This window comes from Topomyia yanbarensis, chromosome 3 (genome assembly GCF_030247195.1).
Source record: "Topomyia yanbarensis strain Yona2022 chromosome 3, ASM3024719v1, whole genome shotgun sequence".
Taxonomy (NCBI): domain Eukaryota; kingdom Metazoa; phylum Arthropoda; class Insecta; order Diptera; family Culicidae; genus Topomyia; species Topomyia yanbarensis.
Window position 1 is genome coordinate 40,514,224 of NC_080672.1, and position 14,371 is coordinate 40,528,594.

General features: G+C 41.2%; 2 protein-coding genes across 5 annotated transcripts in view; both read left to right on the forward strand.

Moving 5' to 3' along the window:
• Nucleotides 1-14,371, forward strand: part of LOC131693527 (sodium-dependent transporter bedraggled) — a 346,814-nt gene that overhangs the window by 283,606 nt on the left and 48,837 nt on the right. The window lies entirely within an intron of this gene.
• On the forward strand, nucleotides 11,574-13,879 carry LOC131693548 (probable cytochrome P450 9f2). 3 transcript variants are annotated; one of them, XR_009306267.1, is made up of 3 exons: nucleotides 11,574-11,949; nucleotides 12,004-13,470; nucleotides 13,529-13,879. XR_009306267.1 is itself a non-coding variant. In XM_058981458.1 (2 exons), the coding sequence occupies exons 1-2, from the start codon at nucleotides 11,738-11,740 to the stop codon at nucleotides 13,388-13,390; spliced, it is 1,599 nt and encodes a 532-aa protein (XP_058837441.1). In that variant the 5' UTR covers nucleotides 11,574-11,737; the 3' UTR covers nucleotides 13,391-13,879. The 3 variants fall into 3 exon arrangements, 1 of the variants encoding a protein (XP_058837441.1); XR_009306266.1 differs by having other exon boundaries at nucleotides 11,575-11,949; nucleotides 13,526-13,879; XM_058981458.1 differs by having other exon boundaries at nucleotides 12,004-13,879.

Below are 14,371 nucleotides of genomic sequence, written 5' to 3' on the forward strand. Positions count from 1 at the left end.
AACGAAAATTGCTTCCCGTGGAAAACGTGGCAGGGCAAAGGTATGCACGGTCTCCATCACAACGTTTGTTACACTAACATTCCTTCCCTTCCCGATGACTGTAAGAACGCGGCCGAATTATATATAACCACTCAAACATCGAAGAAACGCTCACATTTATATTATAGAAAAACCTAAGTCAAAAGGGACAAAAAATGAATTTTTGGCAGGTTTTTGAGAAGCAGAACTCAAGTATTTTCGCATGATTTAATTATAGGAACCCTACTCGGTTGTTATTATTTTTCAAAGAAACGTTACTTTTATGACATACGTCACTTGGACAAAATTATTCGTTTGATTAAATTACATCGTAAAATCACTAGCCATTAAATCCCTACTTGATTTATTTGTTGTTCAATCACTAGCGTCAACGGCCATAACAACATCGGCACCCGCGATTGCACTATATTCATTCGAAAACTGCAAATGGAGGCGAGTGGTTATTACTGACATGAATTTTGAATAATCAGTGTATAGCTAGAATAATGACAAGAACTCATGCACCCATTTGAAATAACATCTACGGTATCGTCAGTAAACAAAAGAGAACAGCTGAGTGGAAAGAATGGTTTGTTAGATTGTAAGATTATCCAACTGTTTCATGACAACTTATGCAGTAACTGTCAAGTTTAGTGAACACAGTTGAGTTTACACATTATTTCTTCTTCTGTTTTAATAACACTGTCTCGATCAGAATTTATATTGTATTGATTTACCTTAAGGGTAAGCGATATAAACCAAAGAAAATAAAATCATTGTTCTTGTTAAATTAAGTTTGTCTATTTCAATACACTTCGAAGGCAACTATTAGGGTACAGGATATTTGACAGGTTTATGAAATCACACTGAAACTGATCATAAATAAATCACAATTGAAAAAAAATTTCACACATTTACTCTCCAATTGTTGATTGGGTTACTGTGGTTTTTTGTTTGTTTGCTTATGATTAGAGTTCACATTTGGAGATTCAAACTAGGATTCAAAAAACGGCGCCGGTGCATAGTAGCTTAATACCAAAATCTTGCTATCTATTGATTAATCGCAAAATTTGGGTCTATGATGAGGTCTTCGGAGTAATTTGTGGACATTACAACCCAAGCAAAGTCTCAGGAGTTCAAACACCATCAACCCCATGGTTTGAGCCAAATTTTAGAACCATCAAAACACCATAAAATGATCTCAAACATCCATAAATACACAGGGTTTTTATATGAAAACTTCCGGACCATGGTGGTGGTATTTTCATATGTTGAACCCATTTAAAACACTATCGAGACACTATGCAGTTGTGTTGAATTTGGACCATAAGTATGATCAAATTTGCTTTCGGTTTACTAGAAAAGCCCTTTCATGTGGTGTTGTGGTATCAATGAATAATGTCCCTAAAAATGAGATATATTTACCAACTTTTGACGCTACGTCTTCGGTAAAGTTGTAGAGAATGCTTTTACAAACAATATTACTAACGACACAAAGTTCACATCCAATTATTAAGACCGAACGCAAAAATGCAAAACTAAGATATAGATGATGGAATCAAACGACAGTATCTTAGAGCATTATTTTATGAGCATGAATATAAAATCGTGCTCAAAATACCACAAATCAGGACCCAGTTCACGGAGCTAAATTTAATGCATGAAAATATTGCTAATTTTTTGCATTAGTCCATGTAAAATTATCTAAACCATGGGCTTAGTTGTATGAACTATGGACAAGAACATTAAAGTAAATTGATTCGGGATACATATCTGCTTAATTCGTGAACTGATCCACGATCTCGTAAAATAGATCGTACTTAATAATATAAATCAAGAATCAGTTCACTATGCAAACTGTGAATAGAGTTTTGAGTTCTGTAAAATTGTGCATGTGAAAATATACACACCAAATTACATACTATATGAACTACGCCATGAAATTAAAAACGTGGATCAAAAGTGTTTATGAAATACCTTTTTCAAAATAAAAACTGCAAGAGTTATAGAATTAAAACGTTTTTAAGAAACACCCTAAAGTTAACATTTGGATTTCTCGTGCAATGGAAAGTATAAAGGCTAGAGCTTGCATGTCTTCAGTAAATTTGTCTAAAATGTGTTGCTCTACAACTTCATCGAATACAGTAAAGCTCTATCTCGAACCGTTAAAAAGTTCAATTTTAAATATTGCTAAAATTGAATCACCCTAGCATCTGTCTAAACAAAAAGAAGGGCCTTGAAAAGTACAACAACTTTGCCAAGCATATTGCAAGACTTAGTTTTTTAATTTTAGCAAAAAGTTAAAATTCCTGCTAAATTCACATTCTGGACTACTGTGCATTCGTGTGTTACATTCGAATCCATCGTTTGCTGAGAAAGGGTCACCGCGCCGAGCGTGTCGGTGTCGGAGCACCCGTAAACCTAACAGCAGTATTGGAACTGGCAGTAAACGCTGCCCGTGGTAACAAGTAGACCAGGATCATCACCATTTGTAATAACGAAGAACTGAACAAATTGATTTCCAGGGTGGTAAATTGCCCAATATCCAGGTCATTCTACTGCCAAAGAAGGCCGACCAGAAGGCGCCGGATTAAGTCTTTCTTTGTTGACAAGTGGATCGAATTTTCTGCTGTTGCCAAATGATTTGTTTCACTATCATTAACTCTAGAACGGTTTTGTGGGGTACATTTGTACCCCAGAGCTATTTACAAACCCTGCTATTCTGTTACGGTTTGTTTTAACTGCAAGCTTTATCATAAATCAAATTGATATCAAACATTTATTAAAGCATGTGCAACGTATTTGTTTCACTTGGCCAACTTATAGCCCCGCTTGAAGTTTGTCTGGGGTATAAATGTACCCCAAAAAACCGTTTACGTTAGTGTTTTGTCATGTGTACATAATTCGGAAAATTCACATGGTCATTCGTTATCGAGCACTCAGTCGAGATAGAAGTCTTTTGTCATCGGTCCGTACACTCTATAGCGACAAATAGTGTTAATCCGCGTTCAAGGTTATTTACACACTCTACGCCTAGTTGAGGTTTCAGTATTTTTTCCCTTCTTTTGTGTTTCTGTTTCTGAGTACCGTTAGCCGGCCAGTGAAGTGAAAGAGTGTTCTTCTAGTAAGCCGTCTGGATACCGTTACGTACACAAGCTAAGTATTAGTTTTCGTTTCCCCTTCTTGGTTGTCTTAATAACGTGCACTGGGCAATAGGCCCGTGCAAAAATGACTTCCCCTGACGGCGGTTCATCTCAAGGTGAGATGGACGTCGAAATAAAATCGGCTCCCCGGCTCAAGGTATATCCGAGCACGGCCACCGGGCCATTTGTGATCTTCTTTCGGACCAAAGAAAAAAAGTGTTTGAATCTGTTGCAGATTTCTCGCGTTCTGACAGACCGGTATTCGGCCGTGACAGAAATATCGAAAATTCGCCCTGATAAGCTTCGGGTGGTTGTTAACAGTTCAACTCAGGCAAATGATATTGCTGGCTACGAGCCCTTTACGAGGGAGTACAGGGTGTATATTCCAGCTAGCAGGGTTGAAGTCAGTGGGGTCGTTTCCGATTCGAGTCTGAATTGCGAGGACCTGCTAAAATATGGGACTGGCTGTTTCAAAGACCCCATGCTTAAGCCAGTGAAGATACTGGAATGCAAACGTTTGCATTCAGCATCAGTCGCAGCTGACGGCAAGAAAATATACGTCAACTCAGACTCTTATCGGGTGACCTTCGCCGGCTCTGCCCTGCCCAATTACCTCCTCTTTGACAAGGTTCGTCTACCTGTTCGCCTCTTTGTGCCGCGGGTCATGAACTGTACTAATTGCAAACAATTGGGACACACAGCCTCCCATTGTAGCAATAAAGCCCGCTGTGGGAAATGCGGTGGGAATCATGCGGATGATTCCTGTGGTAGAGATGTCGAAAAGTGTCTCTACTGTGGGGGAAACCCACATGATCTCCCTTCATGTCCCGCGTACAAACAGCGCGAGGAGAATCTTAAGCGTTCCCTTCAGGGACGCTCTAAGCGATCTTTTGCAGAAATGCTTAAGATAGCTACGCCACCTGTCTCTACGAACATCTATACCAACTTGTCTACTGACGAAGGCGACTGTGATGAACCCCAGGAGGGAACATCTTCTGCTGTGCCTAGAAGTAGTAGAAAAAGGAAGAACATTTCCTCTTCCAAGCTTCGTCGTAAAGGCCAGAAGGTGTCTCTTCATGGTCCCCCTAAAATAACTACTCAAGGAAGTACTGGTGCAAAACCGAAGCAAGTCGCTCCCGGTCTCAGTAACCTGAGCTCAGAAAAGGAGTTCCCAGCACTTCCAGGAACATCAAAAACCCCATGTGTTCCCATATCTCAGCCAGAGAAAGAAAACAGTGCTGGCTTAATAAATTTCTCTGACATTGTGGACCGTATTCTCACAGCGTTAAACATTTCTGACCCCCTTAAAAGTATCTTGATAAGCTTTCTCCCCGCAGTAAAAACATTCTTGATGCAGTTCACTGCGAAATGGCCCCTCCTTTCAGCGATTGTATCCTTCGATGGCTAATTCATCGAACGAGGTCAAGGATTTAATCACTGTTCTACAGTGGAATTGCAGAAGCATTATCCCGAAAATCGATTCGTTTAAAATCTTACTAAATAATTTGAAATGCGATGCATTTGCCCTATGCGAGACATGGCTCACTTCAGAAATAACCCTACACTTTCACGATTTTAATATTATTCGCTTGGATCGAGAAGACTCTTACGGAGGAGTACTTTTGGGGATCAAAAAGTGCTATTCTTTCAATCGGATCGACCTCCCCTCGATACCAGGCATTGAAGTTGTCGCTTGCCAAACCAGAATTAAAGGCAAAGACTTTTGCATTGCTTCCACCTACATCCCCCCTAGAGCCTCAGTTAGCCACCGACGGCTTTGCGATATTGCGGAACTCCTCCCCGCACCGAGGCTAGTTTTAGGTGACTTCAACTCCCACGGCACGGCATGGGGTTGCCTTCACGACGATAATCGATCTACCCTACTCCATGAGCTTTGCGACAACTTCAATATGACCATTTTGAATACGGGTGAAATGACACGGATTCCTGCCCCTCCAGCGCGTCCGAGCGCCTTAGACCTGTCCCTCTGCTCGACATCGCTGCGGTTAGATTGCATGTGGAAGGTAGTCTCTGATCCCCACGGCAGCGACCATCTGCCAATCGTAATTAATATTGCTAACGGTTCAGGGCCACCGAATACAATCAATGTTTCGTATGACCTCACACGAAATATTGATTGGAAGAGCTACGCGTCCGCGATATCCGAAAAAGTAGAATCGACACAAGAGCTTCCTCCGGAGGAAGAGTACGGGTTCCTGGCTGGCTTGATTCTCGATACCGCGATTCAAGCTCAGACTAAACGCGTACCAGACGCGAATTCACGCGGGCGTCCTCCCAATCCATGGTGGGACAAAGAGTGCTCAGACGTGTACGCGGAGAAGGCCGCTGCGTATAAGACCTTCCGGGACGACGGGCTGCCAGCTAGCTACCGACAGTACGCGATGGCGGAAACGCGCATGAAGAGTTTGATAAAAGCCAAAAAACGTAGCTACTGGCGCCGGTTCGTCGACGGACTAACGAGAGAAACATCGATGAGCACTCTTTGGAGTACGGCCCGGCGCTTACGAAACCGAAACAGTACTAATGAGAGCGTGGAATATTCAAACCGTTGGATATTCGATTTTGCCAAAAAGGTTTGTCCGGATTCCGCCCCGGCACAGAAGATCTACCGCGCCGCGTCCCCTCACAATAACGCGAACGAAACACCGTTTTCGATGGTGGAGTTCTCACTTGCTCTCTTATCATGTAACAATAAAGCCCCAGGGCCAGACAGAATCAAATTTAACTTGTTAAAGAATCTGCCAGACTCTGCCAAGAGACGCTTGTTGGATTTATTTAATAAGTTTCTTGAGGGTAATATTGTCCCTCATGACTGGAGGCAAGTGAAGGTCATCGCCATTCAAAAACCAGGAAAACCAGCCTCCGACCACAACTCGTATCGACCGATTGCGATGCTGTCCTGTATCCGAAAGTTGTTCGAGAAAATGATCTTGTTTCGCCTCGATAATTGGGTTGAAGCAAATGGCTTACTGTCAGATACACAATTTGGTTTCCGCAAAGGCAAAGGGACGAACGATTGTCTTGCGTTGCTCTCAACAGAAATTCAAATGGCTTATGCTAGCAAAGAGCAGATGGCATCAGTTTTCCTAGATATAAAGGGGGCTTTTGATTCAGTTTCTATCAAAATTCTTTCTGAGAAGCTGCACCAGCATGGTCTTTCACCGACTCTAAACAACTTTTTGCTAAACCTGTTGTCTGAAAAACATATGCATTTTTCGCATGGTGATTTATCGACATCACGAATTACCTACATGGGTCTTCCCCAGGGCTCATGTCTAAGCCCCCTTCTCTATAACTTTTACGTGAATGACATTGACGAATGTCTTGTCAATTCCTGCACGCTAAGGCAGCTTGCAGATGACGGTGTGGTCTCTATTACAGGTCCCAAAGCCGTCGATCTGCAAGGACCATTGCAAGATACCTTGGACAATTTGTCTGCTTGGGCCCTCCAGCTAGGTATCGAGTTCTCCACGGAGAAAACTGAGCTAGTCGTATTTTCAAGGAAGCGTGAACCAGCACAACTACAGCTTCAATTAATGGGTCAAACTATTGCTCAGGTTTCAACTTTCAAATATCTCGGGGTCTGGTTCGACTCTAAAGGAACCTGGGGATGTCACATTAGGTATCTGAAACAGAAGTGCCAACAAAGGATCAACTTTCTCCGTACAATAACCGGAACATGGTGGGGTGCCCACCCAGGAGACCTGATCAGGCTGTACCAAACAACGATATTGTCGGTGATGGAGTACGGGAGTTTCTGTTTCCGCTCCGCTGCGAACATACATTTCATCAAACTAGAGCGAATCCAATATTGTTGTTTGCGTATTGCTTTGGGTTGCATGCACTCGACACATACGATGAGTTTAGAAGTGCTGGCGGGCGTCCTTCCGCTGAAAAATCGATTTTGGGAACTCTCATATCGATTGCTCATCCGATGCGATATCTTGAACCCGTTAGTAATTGCAAATTTCGAAAGGCTTGTCGAGCTCAATTCTCAAACCCGATTTATGTCCTTGTACTTTGATTACATGGCACAAAATATCAATCCTTCTTCATACTATCCCAACCGTGTCAATCTCTTTCATGCTTCTGATTCAACTGTATTCTTCGACACATCCATGAAAGACGAGATTCGTGGAATCCCGGATCACATACGTCCGCAGGTGATCCCAAGCATCTTTCATAGTAAATTTCGAGAAGTCGACTGCAACAAGATGTTTTACACCGACGGGTCAAGCCTCGACGGCTCCACTGGCTTCGGTATATTCAATCAAAACCTCACCGCCTCATTCAAACTCAATGATCCTGCTTCAGTTTACGTCGCAGAACTTGCTGCTATTCAGTATACCCTTGGGATCATTGATACTTTGCCCACCGATCATTACTTTATTGTCTCGGATAGCCTCAGCTCAATCGAGGCTCTCCGTTCAATGAAACCAAGAAAGCACATTCCATATTTTCTGGGGAAAATCTGGGAGCGCCTGCGTGCTTTGTCTGTAAGATCGTACAAGATTACCTTAGTTTGGGTTCCCTCGCATTGCTCCATTCCAGGTAATGAAGAAGCGGACTCTTTAGCTAAGGCGGGCGCTTTACAAGGTGACATATATGAAAGACCAATTAGCTTCAGCGAATTTTTCAGCATTACTCATCAGAGAACCCTCGAAAGTTGGCAAACTTCATGGAGCAATGGTGAACTGGGAAGGTGGCTACATTCGATAATCCCTAAGGTATCGACGAAACCTTGGTTCGGGGGGATGGATGTGGGTCGGGATTTCATTCGCGTGATGTCTCGGCTCATGTCCAATCACTACACGCTGGACGCACATCTCCGGCGTATTGGGCTCGTGGATAGCGGTATCTGCGCTTGTGGTAACGGTTATCACGAAATCGAACATGTTGTCTGGGCATGCGCCGAGTACTGTTCTGCCAGATCTCAACTATTCGATTCCCTTCGGGCCCGAGGAAGATCACCCAATGTCCCGGTTCGAGATGTACTAGCAAGCCGCGATATTCTCTACATGTCCCTTATATACACGTTCCTCAAAACCATCAATATCCAAATTTAAATGCCCCTATCTTTCTCTTATCATTCCCAGAAGTGCCCTCTTCCGCCTACCGTACCCCAATGATGGTTTGATACGACTCCAAGACGAGACAAAACATCTGTCGAATGAACCAACAACACGAGATCTACAGTACAACATCACACGCGCAGCGCGGTGTGTTTCCGATCCGTATCTGAGCCGTACTACGAAATCGTCTGGAGGAACCCCTGCCGGCTTGTGGAAAACCGCCCGGCGTCCCAATACTTGATTCATCCGTTCGAATCTGTAATCCTGGCCGTTGATTCCTGATGCCGGAAACTGAAAGTTTATATCCCCCCCCCCCCCCCCCGTTCTGCCTTGTCCACCCTCTCTCCCATGTCTCTGATACACAGATGTATGACTTCACCCCTTCTCCCTTTGAATATCTTCCCAAAACTTATGTGCCCCCCCCATCTTCTAGTTTTAGTTGATCAATCCGTTCGAATCTGTAATCCTGGCCGTTAATTCCTGATGCCGGAAACTGAAAGTTTATATCTCACCCCCCCCCTTCAGCCTTGTCCACCCTCCCTCCCATGTCTCTGATACACAGATGTATGACTTCACCCCCTTCTCCCCTTGAATATCTTCCCAAAACTTATGTGCCCGCTATCTTCTAGTTTTAGTTGATCAATATTTAATCTCGTTAAGAAATGCACAACAGTACCACTACTTTAAAATGGCCCTAATTAATTCCCCTTAATCTTGAACCACTCTCCCTAGTTATTTCTAGTTAATAAGCTTGTAAAATGTTCCGCTTAGTTAATAATTAATTTCTCCTACAAACTCCCTTCTAAAAATCATAAAGTGAATTACAATACAAAGAACACATAAAATGACCCGTCCCCCAAATCTTACGAATATTATATTATACCCTCTTTTATATGTATAAGTTAGCTGTAAAGTTTTTTTTTAGTTTCATTATATAAAACAAAATAATATTGAAATGTGTAACCCCCTAGTTTTAAGAAATTCAAAATGTAAAACAATGAAAAAATGGCACCTTTAAGCTAACGCATACGTGCCTTATCAAATAAACAAATTGAAAAAAAAAAAAAAAAATAATTCGGAAAATTGATTATATCGTTTTTTATGAGCAAATTATCGATACATAGTCAGCGAGAAACTTGTGTCAAATGGTACAAGCATCATCATTGATGAACAATAGAATCTGATATTTGATACAATAAAGCTGGTATAGCAAAGTAATTAGAAAATGCGCTAGGATCATTATCGTAATTTTTTATTTTCCGGATGAAAGAGACAAAACATATCCGTGAATATGATTTTTATATAATATGTACCACGCAACTCGTCATTTTCTGTAGTACAGGCCCTGGAACATACTTACTTGATATAGGATTAAGTGCCCATTGTCACCCTATCAGGGAGGGTGGCTCACTATTTCATTAATTACTCAGTCCACAATCTATGGAATGCTTACAAATTGGTATCAACAGCTTTGCTTCGTACCAAGATAATAACATAAATACTCTCAGAACGGTGAAATGCTCGTGTTTGAGCGCAACGAAGCCTCGAATCGAGTGCTCCTATCGTTGCCCTACAATTTGAATCAATGTGTTGAATAACGATGGCAAACGCTGCCCTAACCAACGGCTTCAAATGGGTAGGATGATAAAAGAAACATAGCGAAAATAGGCTCATACCCTACACGTACAAATCACTGGCTGTACCTGTCCCTTTGACGACTTTCTGTTTTATCTCAGTTACAATATTGCTGTATTTTCACTGTTTGTTTGGTGTTCAACTAAGCATCGGAATAAATATACTTTTTGATAGTTTTTTAATTATTTACTATTTATTCGAAAGAAAATTTAATCATCTTCACAACACCGTAGTCAAAAGCGGTTAGAAACTACCGGAGTTATAACAATATTAAAGAAAAAAGGAATTTTGACGTATTTTTACACTTGTTTTACAAAAAAAAACGAAATATTATATAATAAAATTGACAAAACACGAATATTTTTACATTTCTAATGATTTTGAGAATAAAGCTATCTAATTTATTTATGAATGCAATAAAAATTTGACATATTATAACTCTTTAAGTTTTGGGGTACGAATGTCCCCCACAAAATCGTTTATGTATAAAAAAAGTCACGAAACCGTTGTAGGATCAAATGCCCCTGAAAATGGGATTGTAGGATTGATGTAGGATTAAATGTCCTGTATGGGAATGCTTTAATATTTTAGATTTTGATATACGTGTAGCGATATTTTGATATTTCCATTAGCAATACCGGAATAACTGATAAATACTTTCAGCAGATGGTAAAAATTTGCAGCATTTGTATTAAGAGCCTGAAGTGCATTCTACTTCACTTCGGTTATGTCTGTGACATGACCTACCCATCTTATTCCATCTATTTGTATTTTTTCTATATATACACAATTTTAATTGTTTTTTCATTTGTTATTTTTGAAGTTCGCGTAGGTCTTTGGTTATAGCCCAGCGTGCCCATGTATAGGAATTGTATGGGTTCGAATTCTATATCTATCTATCTATCCATCTATCTATCTATCTATCTATCTTCTATCTATATATTTGTATGTATATGATTTATGGACTCCCAAACGGCTTAATCGATTGTCGTGAAAATTTATACATAGTAGGCATATGTTATGGAGCGTGTTTGTGTGCTAATGGTTGGGAATTATCTGTCCGTTAGATGGCGCTTCCGAGCAAATTGTGTATTTCTCCTATTTCGTTGAAAGTCGCAGCAACGATAATAAGTGATTTTGATGCTATACACCGATCCTGGAATAATGCACAAAGCAATTCTAACGATAAATACAGTTAAATGATTGTTCTGCTAAATATCATTCCATTTTATTTCGCTATTCGTCTGCGAGCAATCCGTCTACAATTGATTTGATTCTGACAGACCAAAGATATACATGTAGAGAATTGATTATACACGCTGACTTTAACTCTGAGCATCTTCCAGAAGCTTTCATTCAACGCCGAGCGTTGATTAAATTCTATTTTCGGAACAAAATTTTCAGAAACTAAAGGTCGGAGCTGGAGAATATTCAACCTCCTCCACTGTTGACAAAGTTCTCTGAGCAGTTTTATTTTATAGGTACTGCGTGTTACCGAATAAACGCCTAACACGCCTACATAATTCATGTGTGTGAAATTGCGTTCTAGTTTAACTTTTCTAATTATTTGAAAGACGTTTAAGTTATGCTAGGGAATCTTCAGGCTTCAATTTCCTCCAATAAAACCAGTGAGGTTTGCGACGTTTTTCTGGTTGTTGCTTTTTCGGCGAACCTACTACTTTTTGTCACCTGGTATAGATGTAAGCGTCCTACTGAATCTCGAACGCCTTCACAACTCATTTACGCATATGTACTTTTACATATATAAAAGCGCCACTTCAGAGTCAATTTATCGGTTGCGTTAGAACTCAACGTCAAACCGAGCACGTCTACCATCGGATACACACGATGGAGGTGAACGTTATCTATTTAACGATAATGGTCGTGATTCTGATACTAATCTTCCGCTGGCTAACCAAGAACCACGATTATTTTCACGAGAAGCCAATCCCTTCGTTGGGTGCGTGGCCCGTGTTCGGCAGCACCGGTGATGTTATGCTATATAGGTGCACCTTTACCGACTACGTCAAGCAGGTCTACGACAAATTTGCGAGTGTGAAGTAAGTAAGGAATCAGCCGGTAGTCCGTAACTAATGTTACCATTTTCCTTACAGAGTATTCGGCCTGTTCGACACCAACACTCGAGTATTCGTCATCCGAGATCCGGAACTCATAAAACAGATTGCGGTGAAGGATTTCGATCACTTTGTCGATCGACGGCCAGTTTTCGGTAAAAGCACCGGCGACAACCCGAATGTGCTTTTTAACAAAGCAATAGTAATGATGACCGGTCGAAAGTGGCGGGATATGAGGGCTACTCTAAGTCCGGCTTTCACCGGAAGCAAGATGCGGGCGATGTTCGGTCTGATAACGGAGTACAGTGACCGGATGATTCAGATTCTGCGAACGGAGGCCGACAACGGTAGAGGGTACGTTGAGTACGATATGAAAAATTTGTTCTCGCGGATTTCAACCGACATTATTGCAACTTGTGCTTTCGGGATAGAGGTGGAATCAGTGAAGGATACCGGGAACGAATTTTATGTAATGGGTAAGGCGATGCTAAATTTTCTCAGAACGTCGGTGATGTTGCGGATGCTGGGATATACGTTGTTTCCTGGCGTAATGCAAACGTTAGGGATCGATGTTATTGATAGGCAGCAAATACGTTACTTTTCGAATATGGTTAGAGAAACGGTGAAAAATCGAGAAGTTCATGGCATTGTTCGACCGGACATGATTCATTTATTAATGCTAGAGAAGAAAGGTGCTCTAAAGTACCAACAGGAAACGGTAAAAACGGTTGAAGGGTTTGCAACGGTGGAAGAATCTAGTGTCGGAAGAGCATCTGTCACTAAAACTCTGACGAATGCAGAAATCACAGCACAGTGTATGATATTCTTTCTGGCTGGATTTGAGGCCATATCTTCGGCAATGGTCTTCATGGCGTATCAGCTGGCGTTGAGCTCTACAATTCAACTGAATCTTTACGAAGAGATTCTAGAAACAAACAAACGATTGAATGGGCAGGCATTGTCGTACGACATTCTACAGGCGATGAAATACATGGATATGGTTGTATCGGAGACACTTCGACTGTGGACCAACCCGATGTCGGATCGTTTGTGTGTTAAAGACTACCACCTGGACGATGGCCAGGGTCTTAGGTTCACGATCGACAAAGGCACCTGCGTGTGGTTTCCGATATACGGCATTCACCACGATCCGAAGTACTATCCAAACCCAGAGAAGTTCGACCCGGAGCGATTTAATGATGCGAATCGAGCAAACATCAATATGTCCACATATTTGCCTTTCGGAATTGGGCCACGTAACTGTATCGGTTCGAGGTTTGCACTGATGGAAATAAAAGCAATTATGTATCAGTTGTTGCTGAATTTCAGCATTGAGCGAACGGAACAAACTCAGGTGCCACTCCAAATCGGGAAAGGGCTCCTTCCTTCGATTACTACGCATTTAAGGCTTAGGTTGAGATTGTAAGAATATCCGAACATTGATTCAAGTTGAAGGTGGTAATTCGCCAACATGTTTGCTGTTCGTGAGCACAAAATCAAGTATAGGTAAGAACAGTTCATTAGAGCTTCTTTCGAAGTGAACATTGTGTCTTGTTTTCAGAAGCACTTGATACTAATACATAATAACCCGTCAAAGTAACGCTGAAGAGAAATTCTAGTGACAAGGATATCTTTAACGGGTAATGTGTTTCTGTGGAAAAAAATAAATCAATACAGCCCTGCTATTAGGCCGGATAGACAGCAAGATATGTTAAGATAGATATAGCCTCGTGTATTCTTATTATTAATAAGCCCATTAAAACACCTAATATAAAATTGCTTTGTACTCGTAATCACTCAAAATACGGAGCCTTCTCTGTTTAGTCCCTGTACCATACTCGAAACCAATCCAATGGATTAGTTATGGAACTAAGCAAGCACCGGATTGACGCTAGCTGCAAAAAACAGAGACACAACTTGTGTTCAATAAAACAGGGACACAATTTGTGTTCAATATTGCAATCCAATGAACTATTCGACTGGAATCACTCTTCTAGGTAAAGAAAAAGCATTCAACCAAACACAATGAAATCATTGCAAAATTTACACAATAAAAATTGTACAAAATTATTTAACCTACCGTATTCAAGGTCACCTTAAGACCACTCGGGGCCCCTGGCCACAATTGAGCTGAAGGCCCTTATAATAAATCATCATCTCATCTGGCACGTGGCGATCTGACCTTCATAGTTACATAATGTAGTTTGAGGATGAAAAGCTGTTTGTCCAAGTAATAGGAATGATATAGTATAATCAATTGTGACCGTTTTTCGTTTGTTCTACGTTAAATTTTTGGATATTGTTCCAAAGCTAAAAACGTCCAGTTTGGGTATTTTTGTTTTCTGTCCCCTATTTCCTGAGCTGTTTTTGACATATTTGTTCAACATGGAGATCTATTTTGCCTGAC

Excerpts from the sequence above, each read along its gene's own strand:
- LOC131693548 (XM_058981458.1), top strand. The coding sequence starts at position 11,738 with ATGGAGGTGAACGTTATCTATTTAACGATAATGGTCGTGATTCTGATA. Across the intron at positions 11,950-12,003 it reads GACAAATTTGCGAGTGTGAA|AGTATTCGGCCTGTTCGACA; the intron begins GTAAGTAAGGAA and ends TTTTCCTTACAG.